The sequence below is a fragment of the Ochlerotatus camptorhynchus genome, unplaced genomic scaffold (assembly GCF_037179485.1).
Source record: "Ochlerotatus camptorhynchus isolate MF236.1 unplaced genomic scaffold, CSIRO-AGI_Acam_v1.1 ptg000232l, whole genome shotgun sequence".
Classification (NCBI taxonomy): domain Eukaryota; kingdom Metazoa; phylum Arthropoda; class Insecta; order Diptera; family Culicidae; genus Ochlerotatus; species Ochlerotatus camptorhynchus.
The window spans coordinates 2,450,822-2,471,106 of record NW_027040722.1 but is presented as its reverse complement, the minus strand read 5'-3'; the positions used below and the strand labels follow the sequence as shown (position 1 = coordinate 2,471,106).

General features: G+C 39.2%; 2 protein-coding genes across 2 annotated transcripts; one reads left to right on the top strand and one right to left on the bottom strand.

The window, feature by feature from the left end:
* Positions 1-11,184: 11,184 nt before the first annotated feature.
* On the bottom strand, positions 11,185-11,719 carry LOC135704145 (coiled-coil domain-containing protein 115). Its single transcript, XM_065225583.1, has one exon. It carries the CDS (start codon positions 11,657-11,659, stop codon positions 11,189-11,191), a length of 471 nt encoding a protein of 156 aa, XP_065081655.1. The 5' UTR covers positions 11,660-11,719; the 3' UTR covers positions 11,185-11,188.
* Positions 11,720-11,886: 167 nt separating this feature from the next.
* On the top strand, positions 11,887-17,785 carry Srp72 (signal recognition particle 72). Its single transcript, XM_065225582.1, has 4 exons — positions 11,887-12,132; positions 15,671-15,920; positions 15,982-17,472; positions 17,543-17,785. Exons 1-4 carry the CDS (start codon positions 12,024-12,026, stop codon positions 17,676-17,678), a joined length of 1,986 nt encoding a protein of 661 aa, XP_065081654.1. The 5' UTR covers positions 11,887-12,023; the 3' UTR covers positions 17,679-17,785.
* Positions 17,786-20,285: the final 2,500 nt, after the last annotated feature.

The window sequence follows — 20,285 nt, the reverse complement described above, 5'->3', positions numbered from 1 at the left end:
TACGTCATCTCGATTCCGAAAATACCCATATTGAAGGATATTTGACAGTATTTCACAGTTTTCATATAACCGGAAGCAGCCATCTTGGGTTTCAAGATAGTGTCAGACATTAATTTCCTGTCTCAAGACGTCACCATGATTCCGGAAATACCCTCATTGCGTAATACATTATTTGACAACAGTACCGGATCGGTTCTTGAATTCAAAACATCCTCTTTGTGAACACGAACACCGGTACTGGAAAATCAGAACCGCACCGTGTGCAGTGAACTAGTGAACACAGTGCAGTGTTGCTTACAACCAAACCGAACCGACAGCAGCACCAAACACTCGGTACAACAGATCAGCACATTGGTTATGATTTAGTAATCCGTACCGGTGCTGTACCGGTGTTTTGCCCATCACTGCCTGGAAGGGCCAATTTGATGGGACTGTGGACTGTCTAAGACCATTACTGGCCGTGCAAAATTATGAAGTTTGATATGTCGCACGACGGATTTTGGTTCTTGTTGAGAATTGAAAATATACCCGGGGACACCGGAACATGCCCGGGAGGGCCAATGGGATCGTGGGCTCTCAAAAAGACCATTACTGGCCAAGATCAGCAAAATCATAAAGTTTGATATGTCGCATGACATGTTTTGGTTCTTGTGGAGAATTGGCCACATCCCCGGGGGCACCGGAACATTCCCGGGAGGGCTAGTATGACCGTCGACTCTCATTAAGGCCATTACCGGCCAAGATTTGTAAAATCATGAATTTTGATATGTCGTATGATGGGTTTTTGTTTTTGTTGAGAATTGGCCACATCCCCGAGGGCACCGGAACATTCCCGGGAGGGCTAGTATGACCGTCGACTCTCATTAAGGCCATTACCGGCCAAGATTTGTAAAATCATGAATTTTGATATGTCGTATGATGGGTTTTTGTTTTTGTTGAGAATTGGCCACTTCCCCGGGGGCACCAGGAGATGCCCGGGAGGGCTAGTGTGACCGTGGACTCTCAATAAGGCCATTACCGGCCAAGATTTGTGAAATCATGAAGTTTGATATGTCACACGATAAGTTTTGGTTCTTGCCGAGAATTGGTCACTTCCCCGGGGGCACTGGAACATGTCCGGGAGGGCTAGTGTGACCATGGACTCTTAATAAGGCCATTACCGGCCAAGATTTGTAAAATCATGAATTTTGATATGTCGCATGATGGGTTTTTGTTTTTGTTGAGAATTGGCCACATCCCCGGGGGCACCGGAACATTCCCGGGATGGCTAGTGTGACCGTCGACTCTCAATAAGGCCATTACCGGCCAAGATTTGTAAAATCATAAAGTTTGATATGTCGCATGACATGTTTTGGTTCTTGTGGAGAATTGGCCACATCCCCGGGGGCACCGGAACATTCCCGGGAGGGCTAGTGTAACCGTCAACTCTCAATAAGGCCATTACCGGCCAAGATTTGTAAAATCATGAAGTTTGATATCAAGCATAACATTTGATAACGGCACAAAAGCATTTGTAAACAAACATTCTAAGGCCCTTTACACGCGAACTAAAGTACGCCCACGCAAACCAATACCACTTACGGAAAGGTGATAGTTGCCCCTATGCGATGATGTTGTTGGTTTGCGTGGGTGTACTTTGGTTCGCGTGTAAAGGGCCTTAGAAGGTTTGTTTACAAATGCTTTTGTGCCGTTATCAAATGTTATGCCTGATATGTCGCACGATAGGTTTAGGTTCTTGTCGAGAATTGGCCACTTCCCTGGAAACACAGCAACATTTCCGGGAAGCCCAATGTGACCGTGGAACGTCAGTATAACTGCCCGCATAAACGCGAACCATCACATGACCTTACCGATAATGGTTATAAATTGTTTATAATCCCTGCTAAACTTCAACTGAAATGGTTATGGAACCTTACATGAACGTTTGTGTGATAAAGTTTTAACCTTATGTGTTATGGTTTTTTGGAAGCGGACCTTACAAATAATGGGTTGTTAAGAACCATTACCATTCCAAATTCTTGTTTTCTCCATACATTTTCGGAAAGAGAACTATATTAGAACGTTTTTACTTATGGTTTGAGAACATTAATGGTTATGGTTATGGTAGTCAGTAAGGTCCATTAATGGTTTTGTATTATCACTCAACTTTACGTGAAATATATCGTGAATTGGTAATCAGTAATTTACAGGCAACCAATTCGCGATATATTCCACATAAAGTTGATCGATGTTACAAAACCATTCATGGACCTTACTGGTTACCATAACCATTACCATTAATGTTCTTAAACCATAAGTTAAAAGGTTTTAGTAAAGTTTTCTTTCCGAAAATGTATGGAGAAAACAAGAATTTGGAATGGTAATGGTTCTTAACAACCCATTATTTGTAAGGTCCACTTCCAAAAAACTATAATACTTAAGGTTAAAACTTTATCATTAAACGTTCATGTAAAGTTCCATAACCATTTCAGTTGAAGTTTAGCAGGGATTATAAACAATTTATAACCATTATCGGTAAGGTCAATTTATGGTTTGCGCTTATGCGGGTGCCATTGGTCCGATCACATCATTTGAGAGAAAAAACATGATGGTCATCGTGTGTATACATATTACAGAACAGTAAAGCCGAATGCCGACCAAAAGTAACCCCAACGGGAACCGGAATAACTCCGGAACCATGTATTGATCCAAATGTTTTCAGATGGATTCAAAAACTTCAATAGATTCCCGACGAAATGCATTTTGTTGCAAAGAAAAAGATTGAGAAATTATGTTTTTTTGAGCTAATTGCGTTTTGAAGTCTATGCAAAGTAAGACGTTAAGCACGCAAAGGTTAAAACGTTTTCATTAACTTACGTTCTGGAGTTTCAATTCGGCGAATTTGTATGCATTTCGGCAGTATCAAATGCATAACTTCACTCGGGTCTAAAAGAAAATTTTAAACATATGTTTCAAAACCGTTAAAATGTCGATATATATTAATATGAATGCATACCGTTCAAATCAACACTATGCGTAGATAACATCTGTTTTTTGTTTTTTGCTGCTGGGTAGAGCTTCACCGAGTTCGTCCACATCTCTTTTATCGGACATTTTTACAAAATTACGCAGAGCTAGTTAAACTACGCAGCTACGTGGGTTTGTGGTAATTCAAGAGAAATCGACGTGCAAAGTTATTGTTTACGTTTCGAGCTATACCCTTCGGACATGTTCCCCCTATATTGTAATATTCCAGGACAGGAGCACGACAGCTTATTCTCTCATTTTTTCGTTTTACTTTGCATTCTACTCTCTTCTTCGCTCAGTTCGAGCAATTCCACTCGCGAAAAGCAGAGAAGAGTAACTCTCCAGCCCGACAGCAGCTAGTTCGTCCGACGGCATTCTTACTGGGTATGTTGGTATGAACTTTTTTAACGGATGCCAGTAAGATTATTTATTTTTCATGGGGGCCAAAACAACTTTTTGTGCCTCCGCTTATCTATGGAATCTATAGTATCTATAGTTCTAGGTATTGAGGTATTTACATATATGCTGGTTCACTAGCTCAACCAGCTCAACAAACTAACACGAATTTCAGTTGCTCCTGAAATCTCATGCTGGTAGATGCTGACGCCCTGTTTAAACTTTTAGTTCACTAGAAACCAAGCACCAGCAAACCAGCACAGCTTAATGCTTCAGATATTTAGATATTTTTTTCCTGTGTTAGCGAATCATTCGAAGACCGCCTGAGTTTTGGGAAGTTAGAGAGAGATTAATAAATCTTGAGGTAGAAAACATTGAGATGCAGAGAAATGAATATGCTCAAGACGAATATTCAAGTTGTCGGACAAATTTCAACGATCACATAGGGGAATTTACGTATTCTCGTCAATCTAAGCAGCTTCCGCACTTCTAATAGCATTTTCTCAGTGTCACGCACACATATGACGTGTCGGTTTGTTTACATTCATCTGCTGCAAGCTATTCTATCCATTCCAATCAACAAAACTGTCCAAAACGGTTTGAAAACGTTTTTAAGGCGCTCCAAACTTCTCAGGTGAGTGTGACTATTGTCGGCAGCCTCTTTTACTTCGGCAACCTTTCCGTTTAAACTGCGTGTAAACCAGCTGTTCTATTATCGGCAACTCGAAATCAGCCGTATTTTGATGTGCTTATGTTTCTTTTGAAGAAACACCTGGCATAACAGGTTTGCTCAGTCGTAAAAATGTATTAGGATGGAAGTTGAAAGACTAAGGAATCGTTTAAATACATTCAGCCAAGTGTTTAAGTGAGAAAATACATCGAAATTAACGTTTAAATTGTGGTTGCCGAAAACAGTCGATGGCTGCCGAAGCCATCATTTACCCTATAAAAAAAAAACAAGATTTTGTGCCTTGGATAACTTTTAAGGCTCTTTGATGAACTTTGATGGACTAACAGAAAACATTTCCATGGGAGAATTGGAATGATACCTGATTGGACCACTTGGTGCTATAGTTTTGAAATGTGATCTGAATTGTTGGGCAGTTGAAGATCCTCAGAATGATACCTGATAAAGCTGAAGTCTAAAACAAATATTTTGAGGATCTTTTTGAGATCTATAATCACTTGGAGGACTTTTGAATAATTTCTGAGCAACCTGGTATGTTGAGAGAATATGTGAGAGTTGTGATTTGAAATGTTGTGCAGTTAAAGATCTTCTGAATGGTGCCTGATCAAGCTGAAAACTTGAACAAATATCCTGAGGAATTTTTGAAGATATATGGGTTTTGAATAAGTTATGAGCAACAAGGTGTTTGAGAGAATAACTGAATATGTCATTTGAATTTTTGGGCAGTTGCAGGTCTTTAGACTAATACATGATCAAGCTGAAATCTTGAAAAAACATCCTGCATGCTTTTGGGAGATCTATAGATATTTTTTGAAGACTTCAGATAGGTCGCGATTTTTTCTGAAGATTTTTAACTGTCCATCAATTCAAGTAATTCTATATTCAGATATTCTCTCATAATGTCACATTGTAAGATCAAAGTTCTCCATAAAATCCTCTTGATATTACTGTTTTCAAGGCCTCAGGTGTATCTGGTATTATGCCGAAGATCTCCAACCATACAACAATTTGAATCTCGATGTTCACATATTCTCACATGTTTCCATGAATGATCTTCATAATGTGCTCCGGTTTTTTTTATATTTAATATTTCTGGTCCATCAGGTTTTATTCTGAAGATATTATTTTGTCCAACAAGGAAAAAAAAGTAAGGTCCGTTTAGACTATCTGATTTCTTAGTCTGATTATGACCGCCACCATAATGAAAAATCTGCTCGAATTTATTTTCGACACACATTGTTGGTGTTCACACTGCTGTGCTGTGCAGGAACCGAAATTAAATACTTCCATCATGAATTAACGGAATATTGCTCTAGCTTCGGCAGGCGTATTTTCTTTTATTATTTCAAATAAAATGAGAACGAGAAGGTGAACTTAGTGGAGTAGGAAATGGTTGCTCAGGAGGAACACCGACAGGGATCTGGCTCATCTTGTCCTTCAAGAACTACAATATGAAAAGATATAAATGGATTTCAAATCTTCCAGGATGTCGATACCAGCTTTCGACAAGCTAGTGGGAAAAGTTCTCTATAGGTCTACATTATTCCTTGAGTTCTGAAAATTTATGTTAAGAACTCAATTCTGCATATTTCTTTGAAGACCTTCGGACGTCCCTGAAGTTTTGTTTCTGTTCTCTGGTAACATATCTACACACACTTTCTTGAAGATCTGCACATTTTTCGGTAGTTCTACAGATTTCTTTGAAGTTCTGTGTGTTCTTCAGAAGTTCTGCAAATTTCTCTAAAAATCTACAAAGTTCCTGAATCCCTGCAGATTTAAGATCCTTAAAGATCAACAATTATCTCGAATGTTCACTATATTTCTTATGATCTACGAACTTCTCGCAAGTTCTGTAATTTTCTCTGTACACCGTTTGAAAAATTCATGTAAATTTCTGCGAGATATAGCGCACATAAAATTAACGCTAGATTTGGCATATATTTACACAATATTTCGTGTAAATTTAAGCGCAATATCGCTTAAATTAGCAATATTTTATGCAAGCTTGTAAAAAATTTAGTTGTTTATGCCAACTGTAGCTCAAAATTAAACGAGGGGAAATTTTACGCGATAGTTATTTAGCATTTTTTTCTGTGTAGATTTTTACGATTCAATGAATATCTGCAAATATCTCTGAACATCTACACAATTCCTTAAAGAATTAACTAGAACCTAAACTAAAGAACTAACCTCCCAAGCAGGGTTCCTTCTACTCACTTGCTATAAAAAATTGTTTTTCAGCATTATGAAATCACTATATGTTATAATTATAATTAGTACTTGTAAGCTACAAGAAGTGGTTGTTGAGTATGTGTTTGAAACATAAAACCTGTCAATATTGCTTTCAGTGCGTCGCAATCAGCGATTTTACGATTCGTGAGCGCTCACTCTGAGTGAACGCTCACGAATCATACGATCGCTGATTGTGACGCTCTGCAAGCGAAATTGACAGATTTTATGAGTCAAACACATACTTTCACACCCTATTCTTGTTACTACAAGTACAACAAATTGTTACATCATCTAATAATTTCATAATTCAGAAAAACAAATTTTTATAGCAAGTGAGTGGAAGCAACCCTGCTCCCAAGTAACAATTTTGGTTTTATAAGGGTTCTGTAGACCATGATTTGGACTTGTAGAATGCTACAAAACCTCGATAAAACCTGCAATGTTACAATGTTCTGTAAATTTCTCTTAAAATCCAAGAACCGCAATAAAATTCAGTAATTTAAAAATCTGCAGATTTTTCAGTAGATTTACGATCGACCCTCTAAACTTTTCTGAAGTGCCTAAAATTTCCTTTAAATTCTGTAAAGTTTTCTGAAGTACTGTATTTCTGCTCTGAGGATCTACGAACTGCTCACAAGTTCAAAAAATTTCTCAGTAGATCTCCGAACTTTTCTTAAGTTATGTAAATTTCTTTGTGAATTCTTGCATTCCCATAAAGCTCTGCAGATTTATCGGAAATTCTTTGAAATTACCCAAAGCTCTACAAATTATCTGGCAATATTTGAACTTCAATGAAGTTTTAAAAATGTCTCTGAAGATTTACGAATTTCTCTGAAGTTGTGTAAATACTTCTAAAGATCATCGAACTTTCCTGAAGTTCTGTGAGTTTTGCTGAAATTTTACAAATTTTTCGAACTTCCTGACGCTCTACAGACTTCTCTTAGAGTGTACGGATTGCTCTGAAGTTCTTCAGATCTATCTATTTCCAACTTCCATGGAGTTCTGCAAAATGTTTGACTTTCACTTTCCACTTGTTTTTGGAATTAAAGGTCTCACATTTTTCTGAAACTTTGAAGCTTTCTGAACCACTGAATGTTCCTGAAGATCTGCAAAATTCTTTGCAGTTCTGCAGATTTCTCTTAATATCTATTCTTCAGAAGTTCTGCAAATATATTTAAAGTTTCTCAAGATCTATGAAAATAAAAAATCTTGAGGCTCAATAAATTTCTCAGTAGATCTGAAAACTTCTCTGAAGTTTTGTAAATTCTTCTGTAGGCTCTCGGGCTACCCTAAGGATCCATGAAAATTCCCTGAAGATCTTCTAAATTTAAAAAACTTTTCAAAATTTATATGAAAATATTTGAGCCTCCTTAAAGTTTCAAATTTCTCTAAAATCGTATAAATTTAAAAAAAAATCGTCGAACTTCCCTGTAGTTCATCAAATCTTACTGAAAGTTTTTTTTTTAATTTCTGAGATTCTAAAAATATATCAGAAAATATGCACACTTTCTTGAAGGTCTTCAAATTTATCGGAAAATCTATGACCATTATTGTGAGTTTTCCAGAAGTTCTGTTAATTTTTTCAAAGTTCTGTAGCTTTGTTCTGAAGAACTACGAACGTTTCTGATGTCCAATATTGTTTTCAGTAGATCTCCAAACTTCTGTGAAATACTTTACATTTGACTGTAGATTCTTGGGCTTGTCTGAGTTTCTACGAATTTTCCTGAAGATTTGCAAAATTTCGCTTATAGTTTTACAAATTGATCTGAATATATTTTAGCTTGCTTGAATTTTTGAAAATTTCTTTGAACATTTATCTGAAGATCTACGATCTCTCTTGTGAGTTTTTTTTTTTCTGAATTTCTGCAATTTTTTTTTTTAATTTCTGTTAAATTTTCTGAAGTTTTGTACTTTTTGTTCTCAAGATATACGAACTACCCTGAAGGCTGTTAAAGGCTAGAAGACAATGAATAAAAATGTTGCATTTCCCAGAGTAATTTCGATATAAAATTCAAAAGGTTTGTGCTAAGTCAGTTTCTTACCAAATGAGTTCCAATTTTGGATGGCTAATCAGGACCCGATTTGGAACCGTTCGAGCACTGTGGAGCGACAATCTCAAATTTTGCATCAGTCTAGTAACCCGCATAAGCGCAAACCATAAATTGACCTTACCGATAATGGTTATAAATTGTTTATAATCCCTGCTAAACTTCAACTGAAATGGTTATGGAACTTTACATGAACGTTTAATGATAAAGTTTTAACCTTAAGTATTATAGTTTTTTGGAAGTGGACCTTACAAATAATGGGTTGTTAAGAACCATTACCATTCCAAATTCTTGTTTTCTCCATACATTTTCGGAAAGAAAACTTTACTAAAACCTTTTAACTTATGGTTTAAGAACATTAATGGTAATGGTTATGGTAACCAGTAAGGTCCATGAATGGTTTTGTAACATCGATCAACTTTATGTGGAATATATCGCGAATTGGTTGCCTGTAAATTACTGATTACCAATTCACGATATATTTCACGTAAAGTTGAGTGATAATACAAAACCATTAATGGACCTTACTGACTACCATAACCATAACCATTAATGTTCTCAAACCATAAGTAAAAACGTTCTAATATAGTTCTCTTTCCGAAAATGTATGGAGAAAACAAGAATTTGGAATGGTAATGGTTCTTAACAACCCATTATTTGTAAGGTCCGCTTCCAAAAAACCATAACACATAAGGTTAAAACTTTATCACACAAACGTTCATGTAAGGTTCCATAACCATTTCAGTTGAAGTTTAGCAGGGATTATAAACAATTTATAACCATTATCGGTAAGGTCATGTGATGGTTCGCGTTTATGCGGGAAGCAGTCTCCAGGTGGAAGAACGATGTGATTTGGAGCGGTCGCACAAAACAGAGAAGCGAAAAAAACAAGCCACACAACGGGGCGATCGATGAATGAATTAAGGCCGGCGCACAATAGATACGTTTTTTCCGGAGATGAACCAGCCTGCGGCTGAAAATCTTCTAAATAGAGATAATAATAATAGATACGTTTTCGGGTTTTTTGACAGATAATGCATGGGCTAATAAGAGCATGATCGAGCTCGCGCGTGACGTTTTTCGTTCGCAATAATTCAGTGCCAACATTTCAAATGGGCGTAACTGCTTTTGTAAACAATGGCTTTAGCTGTCGATTTCTCACAACTAAAAGTTCACCCCTCCAAAATAACAACGCTAACTGGTAGAGGAAACATTCCTATACCTGTTGGTGTCATTATTTTTCATGACTGAGCATTTATTCGCGAGAAATCGACTGCTAAAGCCATTGTTTACAAATGCAATTACGCCCCTTTGAAATGTTGGCACTGAATTGATGAATATTGTTAGATATCTTTTAGTTTTTTAATTCGAAATATTCTGTGAAAATTATCGATACTTGAATTTTTTTTTTTATTGGATATTTTTAAAGATCATTAGATAAATCGAACTATTTTAGAAATCACCCACCTTTCCAATTGCTAAAGGAAATATGTTTCAAATCAAAACAGTTCCTCAATTTTCACAAATTGTTTCATGAGTATTTGAGGATATTCTGTGAAAATTCCAGCCTTTTTGATGGAGGTATTCTGATATATCTGTATCTGGATATTTTTAAAGATAATTATATAAATTGGACTATTTTAGAATTCACCCACCTCTGCCATTGTTAAATGAAATATTTTATAAACCAAATTGTTAATCCACCATTTTGAAAATTATTCACCATCCTGGATCCACCACTGTGAAAATAAACCAAATTCGGCAGATCTTTCGGCAGGACTTCCCTGAACTTCGTCACGAGCTTCGTCAAGACTTCACTGAAGCTCAGCAGACCTTCTCTGAAGTACGATATGACTTCCCTGAACTTCAGTAGAGAGGATTATTTCAAAATTTTAGGTGGTTTAAAAGCATCAGATGAGCGCATGGAGTGTTCATGCGCAATGAAAGTTACATGAGTTCTCTACAGTCCTACTAATTATGCTGGTGTATGAATTGTATCATCAATATGCAGAGTATGTAATAAATCCAACCTTACATTGGATGTAACAGAAATTTGTTTTGCGTGTACTCGCTCATCAAGGTTTTATACAATAATGTGTATTCTAAAAAGACATGCTTGTAATGCTGTCCATTGCAAGAATTGCCATTACATTTTTTGTATGTACCACCAACATTACAACAAATGTAATGGTAGTTCTTGCAATGGACTGCCGCGTTCAAGCAAGTTTTTCCAGAATGCATATTTTTGTATAAAACCTTCACGGGATGGTTTTGCTCTCTTCTATGGTTATTTTTATTAGGGAAGAAGAATATGAAAGTTCTTCTGATGGTAACATTTCAAGCGAATTTCGAGGAAAATGCTGATGAGAATTTCTAGGAAAGTTTTGAAGAATCGTTTTGTGAAGGTTTTCCTGCAAATATTTGGAAAATACTTATAGGGAATACTGTGGAGCATACCTACACGGCGAATGAGATCGAATCAAATTTGAGTTCAGCTTACTATTGATACTACTCCTAGATTGAGGTAAATTTTCTCATTTTCCGGCAGATTTTTGCGGTTTTCCACAGAAAAACAGGAGGCAAATTTACTCATCGCTGAGTTCCTGCACTTTTGGCGATTATGAGTTAACTAAACTCAAATTTGTGTCGTTCTCATTCGCCGTGTAGGGATACTTTAATTCTGATGATAGGTCGTATGAATAAAAGCGTTTACTTTACTTTTCCCGTAAGAAAAGCACGGGAAAGTAAAGTAAACATGTTTTATTCATACGGCTCAGGGTATGTATACCAAAGAAACAAAAAAAATTACAATCGTTATTTAAAGCTCCACCTTCTTTTTATTCAACTTAGCATAGTTCAACAGCACATTTCGCAACTGAATCTGCACATTGCCACACTCAACCACGTACTCCAGCGCCCGGCTAAACTTGTCCCGTGCCGTCTGCAGCGTTGGTGGTATCAAAATTCCAAACCACCTGACCGGATCAATGAAGCCCGCTTCCCTGTCGACCGGATGGCGATCCAGTTCCAGCTTCCGGTTACCCAGCTCGTCCGTCTTCTCGGTCAGCGAATTCAGCGCATTGAAGTCCTTGTAATCCTCGGTCGGCAGCTGCACGGCCGACACCGTGTGGGCTCCTTTCGTGAAACGGGTATACGCCAAATCCAGCTGGCCTTCGTTGGTCACCGCTTCAATGGTGGTTTTCAGTCGCACTTCCTGCTCCATCAGTTCCAGCGAGTGGAGCAGAAGTTTATCCATCAGCTGGCACACTTCCTCGCGAGTTTCGGGCATTTTAGATTTTCGTGGATATGTTTAGCAAAATTATAAAAATGCAACTCGCAATATGCAAAACTTCTCAATCATTGAATCATGACTGATTGAAAACAATCATCATGTGATTTTGACGGATCTCACGACGTCATCGTTTGACATTTCGCAGTCTTCAAGCTTTTATAGATTCGACGTTCGTTATGGCTAAGCGTCTGAATCCAGTGCCAAGTTGTCATTCGAGAGCACGGCAAGAAAGAGCTGTCAACATTACACGAAGTGAACGGAAAAGTAAAACCTGCTCGCGAGACGAGTCCATTTTCGTGATTTTTAGTGAATTTCCTGTGGTTATTGCAGTGCAAACGTGAAGCCAGTGCCGGGAATTACGATGTCTAAGAATGATAATAGGGAAGCGACCATAAGGCAGCTCTACACGGAACTGAACAAACAGGGCTCCAACGGGGAGTACGAGAAGGCTCTCAAGTCGGCCAACAAAAGTGAGTGACCGTGGGTGAAACCGTAATGTGGTGGTGGGTTTGTTCCATGTTTTTATTGAGTTCTCTATCCCTAACTTATAATTTAAAATGCGAAACGCTCGTGTTGGCTACTTCGGCACACTTATTCCCTGGTTCATAAGGTATAAGCGTGCAGGAGACAGTAAGACGATACAACGTAAAAGCGCTCTTTTTTAAGCGATTCCGCAATTTTGAAGAGTCCTGTTTACAATATACAATATTTTTTACACTAATGCAACTTATAAATTCATTAGATTTTGGCATTTCTCACAGTAATACATATATAATTTTTATTGTTACAATATACATGTATGCAATTAAGCGATGCGCATAGGCATCAATTATTGTCAATAATTACAAGCAGTAATCGAGAATTCACGTGGCCAAGTGCATAGAGATAGTAAATATCTACGTTGTTTGGAACTTCAACTTTAAAATTTACTTGTTAATTAACTGTAAAATCAATAAAACAGTTCATTCTCATACACTTTGATTTCAATCGTACTACATGGCAAGATTATCAATTTCCAGTTTTTTCCCGGAATTTTTGAAAATTTTCCCGGTTGTGTGATATCAAATTAAGCAATAAAAAAAATGCGATTGAACCGAAGAGAGGTTAAATTACTAAGACCAAGTTTTTTCCTGGATCTTGAATTTGTTTCTGCGATCGAATTGTTCAAAGTTTGTCTAGTAACATTCGCTCAAAACATAACAGGATTTAATTGGATTGTTCTTAAGCATTTCCTTTTAAATCATTTCCCTTCACAGAGTTCTTCTCCGAATTCTTCTACAATATATTTAAGATTCTCTTTGGGAGTGCCTTGAAAATGTCTTTATAACAGTCCAGAAATTCTTTGCATAACACTCAAAAAAAAATCATGAAATTCGTCCTTAGATTACCTTTGAATTTTAAACTTTTTCTAATAATCTACTAGAGCTTCCTTCCATTTTATTTAATTCGCTTGAATTCTCCTTAGTTTCTTAATTCTCATGCAATGCACCTCAGAATTGTTTTAAAATATTACTCAGAATTATCTTGTAGTTGTAGCCCTTTGAATTCTTCTGAAAACTCACTTGGAATTCTCGTTAAAATGATCTAGAAATTCTTTTAGAGATGCCCTTGAAATCATCCTCGGAATTTCCTTAAAACTCCTCCGCGAATCTTCTTCACATTCGCCATGGATTTTTCCACAGAGCTACAAAATTACTGGATTAATTGAATTGGAGTTTAAGTGCAGACCATCTTAGAGTTCACCTCAAAACTTCCGTAGGGCACTTTCACTGGAATACCTTAGTGTCATCTCTAAAATATGCTCAAAATTGCTTGGGATTTTTTTTTTCTAACATTCTCTTAATAGTTCTTTAAAGTGACTGCATCCTGAAATCTAGTCCAATCCAAGCAGGCCAGTGACAAGGCCTATACCATCAGCAGCGTTTGACAGTAGGCAGCATGTCCCGGGCTCAAATAGTTTATTTTGCTGTTTTGGACCCGCTGTCACGGTATAAAATGTTGCCTACGTGCCTGCCACTGGGCTGAGTCCAAGGGTCTTGAAATATTATTAAGGTCCAAAATCTTGTTTTTCTCAAAGAGAAAATGAAGTATATTTTTACCCGATTTGTTATCCACATTCCCAACTTTTTCCTGGTTTTCCCGATTTTGCGGTTCACTGGTTACCCTGTTTCTACTAAGAGAATAAGCTACTTTGTCGCTCACACTACAGGCCAGATCACTAAATCATTTAACCTAACTCTTTTGACAGATAGTGGCACCTTTGTTTACGTTTTGGACTTTTTTGACGTAGGACTACGTTTGTGATTTCTATATGGGGGTACACTTTGTGAAAACTGAAAATGGAACATTTAACAAAATTATGAAAGATTTTGAACGTTAATAACTCAGCTGCCCCTACACCTATTTCAATAAGTTTATCACCAATCGATCAGAAATATTTTTACGCATCTGTTGAATTCAAGACTTTATCATTTTGTCACTACTGAAAATTGCACGAATGTGCAATTGTTGCTATGATAATTGAAATTATTACCGATTGCCTGCGAAAAGCGTTTTCCCTAATGGGACACCCACATTAGATCCGTTTGCGTTGCGTTGACGTAGATTTAGACAGTTAGACAATAGATTTAGCTGTCACTTTGCCGCAACGCGTCGGATCCGGATCTAATGTGCGTGGGCCTTAACACAGATTTCAAAGTTGAATTCCATCCGGTCTCATCGAACGGTGTTTATTCAATCACCGCGTGGTGAGTGGTGGTGTTCTCCAGTACACAAAAGGCTGTCTGCAAGCAGCAAGCTGCAGCCCACATGAGCATCCATTGGAAGGAGGAAGAAGCCGCACCGCTACCGATCGGAATCAATAGCTCTTCGTGAGTCGCTGTGGGCCATCTATGCCAAGCGGGTCATCCTAATGAGTATAAACAGAGAGAACCCCGCTCAAATTCCTATTCCTACACAAAACACATCCTCCTGCTGCAGTTAACCAATAACATTTATTATATAAGACCACGTAGTCCTACGTCACCATTGCGTACAACCCCATAGGGCTTTCCCTTGTAGTTTTTTTTTTATATCATTCACTCCGTTTGGATAACGTGCTGCTCAATTCTTCATCCAGGATCAAGAGTGGCCTCATTCACGGAATGCCCGATGATGTTAAACGGAGATACGAAGAGAAAATAAGTGCAATCAATTTGATGGATCCATATGGCATTAAGATGAACGCGATGGACATTCCATCAACGGTTACTACCGGCTTACTTAACCACCGATCACCATTTTCCGGAAACCCAGTCAATTGCAGGAATATGAATCAGGATATGTTAGTTCCGTGGAAGGTTGTCCGCGGTGAACTTGCACTTTCATACGCAACTGTTCACAGGCATGATAATTCTTCGTATTAACCGCTTAAACAACTGTAATCCTTTTTAGAAACAATCATACACTTGGTCTTGCTCAACACTATGAATTCACAAAAACGTCCATTACACAAAGGCTACAGTATCTGTCAAATCTGATGAGTGACGCCATCGTGATTTGGACTATTCTCTCTCACTAGCTCAATCTCTCAACATGTATTTTGATGACACTCGATTTGTGATTTCCCTCTCACAGACTTCAGGATAGAGTACCTGGCACTGAAAAGGTTGTCGGTACCCTTATTTATGTACAGGATATTTTCTAAGCCCCGCCCTTTCATAAAAAAACGGTGGGAAATCCTTTGGACTTCGGATGTTAATCTAAATTAATAGACAGGGACCAGACATATTTTGCAATGTCTTGTACTCTATATTGTAGTCTGTATAAGAGATTTCTAAGATTTTCTGTTAACAACAGCAGTTACATCTGGTGGCCAATAAGCGCAGAAACCATTTCCATCGGCTTATTCAAACGACCCCCAATTTACTTAAGGCTTTTACGATCCCAAAGTGTCATGTTTGGAACATATCCGAGTTGTGCTATGCTTTCGATTGCTTCCTGCTCTGACCTTTAACCTGACCGTTTCAGTTCTGGCCTTGGATCAAAACGAGCTCAAGGCACTCCAATGCAAGCTCGTTTGTCTGATTCAGCTGTCCAAGTTCGAAGAGGTGCTCAAGTTCCTCGATCGCACGCAGTCTTCGCATGACTGTACCTTCGAGCGGGCTTACTGCGAGTACCGGCTGAACCAGCCGGAGGCTGCGCTGAAGACGATCCAGGACAGCGACATCAAACCGTTGCCACCGAACCTGAAGGAACTGATGGCGCAGATTCTCTATCGGTAGGTGAATTATGGTACAATTCTGTAGAATTATGTTTTTTTTTCACGATATCGGTTTCAGTTTGGAGAACTACGAAGAATGTTTCGAGTTATACAAGGATATTATCAAGAATACCAGCGACGATTACGACGATGAACGAACAACCAATCTGAGTGCTGTTGTGGCCAATCTTTGCGGGGAAGGTTCCAAGAAGGAGCTGCTGGCTCTGCGTGAAGATACGTACGAGTTAACGTACAACGCCGGGTGTGCCTTGGCTGGGAAGCAACAGTTCCCAGAGGCGGAGAAGAAGCTACGTTCCAGTGAGAAGATGTGCCGAGAGTTCCTGGAAGAAGATGGCGCCACGGAGGAAGACATCATGGATGAGGTGGCGATCATTAAGGTACAATTGGCGTACTGTCTGCAGATGCAAGGTAAGTCTAAGGAAGCTTCCGCGATCTATGCTGACGCATTGAAGCATAAAACCAATGATCACGCTTTAACGGCGGTGGCCAGCAACAATCTTGTGGTCATCAACAAGGATCAGAACATGTTTGATTCGAAAAAGAAGATGAAGGCTGCAACTTCGGAACAAGCTGAGCATAAGCTGACTTCTAAGCAGAAGAAGTTGATCTCATTCAACAACTGTTTGTTGGCCTTCTTCACCAATCAATCGGACTGTCATATGTTGGCAAGCCGTTTGGGTAACTCGCATTCAGATTTGGAATTCCAATCATTGCTGATTCGTGTTAGCCAGCTGGCAAGAGATAAGAAATATAAGGATGCCATCGAGTTGCTGGAAAACTATTCCAAGAAGCAACCGAACCAGGAATTGGAAGTCAAGTTTGCTATCGTACAGCTTCATCTGTTGGCCGGGAACAGAAAGGCTGCCGTGGAAATTTTGGAAGGTCTTGGAGAAGCCAAGTATCGACCGGGAGTTGTGTCCGCGTTGGTTACCTTATATCTCGGTCTGGACAACAAAACGGCTGCTTCCGGTATTCTGAAGAATGCGGTCGAATGGTACAAAAAGAACAAGTCTACCGCTGGAGGTGATCTAACCGACATGTGGCGTCAAGCCGCAAGCTTCCATCTACGCGGCGGTGAATCGGAAACCGCTGCCAAGAGCTTGGAAGAACTACTGAAGACCAATCCTTCCGATATGAAGATTCTTGCTCAGCTGGTCATTGCGTATGCCCAGTTTAACCCGAAAAAGGCTCAGGAAGCTAGTAAGAAACTGCCTGCCCTGGAAACCCTCACCACTGCGTCGGAAATCGATGCCTTGGAAGCGACCAACTGGATGATGATTGCCAAAGCCGTCAAGAAGAAGATGCCCGCCTCGGGCAAAACGGATCAATCGCCGGGTACTCCGAGCAGCGAACTGGCCAAACAGAAGAAGAAAACCGTCCGCAAACGCAAAGGCAAACTCCCGAAGAACTACGATGCGAGTGCTGTTCCCGATCCGGAACGGTGGCTGCCACGCTACGAACGATCCGGCTATCGTAAGAAGCGCGATCGCCGCGTGAAGGAAATCATCAAGGGCAGTCAGGGAACGTCCTCCGGACAGGCCGATCAATAGTAAGTTTTCGCTTGTCGGGCAAATGACCGCAGCATTGAATTTCAATTCTTTCACTTCTCTTTTCTCCAGTGACATGAGCAAGGCCTACAATCAGAGCAAGCAGTCACCGGCCACCCCGGCCGCACACGAAATGCCAACGTCTGCTCTTGGTCCCAGGCAGCTTCCGAGGAAGAATCAACACAAGAAGAAGAAGGGAAAGCACTAGAAAGATAAACCGTGCGGTTTATTGGTGACAAGCATTTACGAACGTGCTTCTGGCGGTAAGGTTGCGTTTAGAATGTTTACGACATATAATAAATATGGCATCTTGAAGATGGTGATCGTTTTTTTTGATGACATTCTTGGTATATATTCAGATTGGCATTGAGCTCGAGTAACAGCAGCAGTTGAAGGATCATTTTCGGAAGAACAAAAATGACTGTCTCTCAAAAACCGTCTACGTTGTTTATGAACAACCCCTTATGCATTCAATCAAAGTGTTTTGATACTTCATACGTGAAGTTTACGATTTTCAGAGTTGGGCAGAAATGCAAAACTAATATCAACATGAAGCTGTAGTGCGATAATTTGTTAGCTAGAGAACGTTCTGAAGACGATAGATTTATGGTTCCGTTAGAGTACGGCAGTGTGAAAATTGAGCGAAGGGCCATTAATGGGACAATACTAATCAAATGCGCCCTTTTTTACCCAACTCACACTTTGATGGGTGAGGAGATTTTAGGCAAAGGAGTGCGCGTTTGACATGCTCATACTTTCTACGGTTGTGGAATAGTTCTTGCAGATTACGAATTTGCATTGACTTCGAAAAACTTACAGGTTTTTATACATCATCTAAAAGAGCTTCATTTTCTAAGTACATCGATATTTTTATCGATCCCATAGACATCCATCTCGATTGTTAAATCAAGATATAAATTTTTAATTTTCGACTCTAAATCCACAGACAAACAGACATAACACTCGCAAGTTGTTAATCGAACAAGCATTTAACGGTCAATTTAAAAGTATCGTAGTTGGTATTACCAACAATCAATACGAAACTAACGATTTTAAATTGGCTCACCACTTTAGTAGCCTATTGGTCCCAAGCAAACGATTAACGTATCCTATTCTAGTTGAAATTCTATTACTACACTATGTTTGTTTTGATTCGCTATGAAAGTTTGACAGATAACATCAGGGGTGTGTGGATTCATGCAGAACATGCAGGGGTGAGTGAAATAGCTTGGGACTGCTTGGGACCGTTGTTCTGGTGCTGAGTGAGCCAAAAATAATAATGATTTTCTTCGGGACCCAGTGGTCTTAGAGTTACCTCTATGGTATTACCAACAATCAATACGAAACTAACGATTTTAAATTGGCTCACCACTTTAGTAGCCTATTGGTCCCAAGCAAACGATTAACGCACCCTATTCTAGTTGAAATTCTATTACTACACTATGTTTGTTTTGATTCGCTATGAAAGTTTGACAGATAACATCAGGGGTGTGTGGATTCATGCAGAACATGCAGGGGTGAGTGAAATAGCTTGGGACTGCTTGGGACCGTTGTTCTGGTACTGAGTGAGCCAAAAATAATAATGATTTTCTTCGGGACCCAGTGGTCTTAGAGTTACCTCTATGGTATTACCGCCACCTGTGACTCTCATAGTTAATTCCCTTGCGTTTGACGTTTACACACTACCGCCCCCCGGGTAAAGCAGGTGCATAAGAACGCATATCAATCAACAATCAATACGAAACTAACGATTTTAAATTGGCTCACCACTTTAGTAGCCTATTGGTCCCAAGCAAACGATTAACGTACCCTATTCTAGTCGAAATTCTAGTACTACGCAATGTTTGTTTTGATTCGCTATGAAAGTTTGACAGATAAAATGAGGGGTTATTGGTTTTTCCTATGTTTCGATGGGTGATTCGACAAGCTTGGGACCGAAGATAGTACCAGAGGTGAGCCAAAAAGTTGAGCACGTTTCTTCGGGACCTACTTGTCTTAGAGTTACCTCTATGTATCAATGGTTGTCGGGCTCTGCCAGCTGATCAGTCGATTTGCGACCTCTGTGCATCTGAACTCCGATTCTTACCTCCAGGCGGTGCCCGGTGGGATTGTTGGCGGTGATATTTGCCGTCAGTAATGCAAACAATAACGGTCGATCATCGTCGTCAATAATGCACTATTGTTTATAAGTCGCTAGTGTCAGTGATGATGATGACAGAGCAAAGAGAATATAGCCAACTCTAAGTAGCCCGTGATTATCGCTACCTGGGGATGGTAATCGGCTTGGTGCTGGTTGCGTTTTGGCCGTCCTGAATGAACTACATCCACCGCTTCAAGGTGGTTTGTTTAAAGGGACCTTAGGCTCTGAACCATTTGGTGGAATAGACTTCTCTGACGTTTGTGAAATGCGCAAGTATTAGTGCAGAACTTTGGGTAAATTATAAGTATTAGTGCAAGAAAACCTTTGAATTCACCCAAAGTTCTGCACTAATACTTGTGCAATTCATAAACGTCAGAGAAGTCTATATTTTGACTTTTGGTTAAAATTTGACAGATGGAAAGTTATGGTGGGCGTTGGCCAAATTTGGATTTTTCAGATATAATCCTGAATAGGACCTAGATTGTTTAATACTCTAGTAACCTCAAGTCCGTGCTCTGTCACAATGTTTCATTGTGATTAATCAACACTCAAATGGGTAAAATATCAAATTTGGGGTGAATTTGAAAGAAAGGGAACTTGGAGTGTAGAGCGCACTGCCCACTGGACGATTCTGAGGACTGGCCAAGTGAGTGGGGTATGGGTTTATTTGATTGA

Coding starts and splice junctions, on each gene's coding strand:
- Srp72 (XM_065225582.1), top strand. CDS start 12,024: ATGTCTAAGAATGATAATAGGGAAGCGACCATAAGGCAGCTCTACACG. Junction 12,133..15,670: donor TCTCAAGTCGGCCAACAAAA/GTGAGTGACCGT, acceptor TGACCGTTTCAG/TTCTGGCCTTGGATCAAAAC. Junction 15,921..15,981: donor ATGGCGCAGATTCTCTATCG/GTAGGTGAATTA, acceptor TATCGGTTTCAG/TTTGGAGAACTACGAAGAAT.
- LOC135704145 (XM_065225583.1), bottom strand. CDS start 11,659: ATGCCCGAAACTCGCGAGGAAGTGTGCCAGCTGATGGATAAACTTCTG.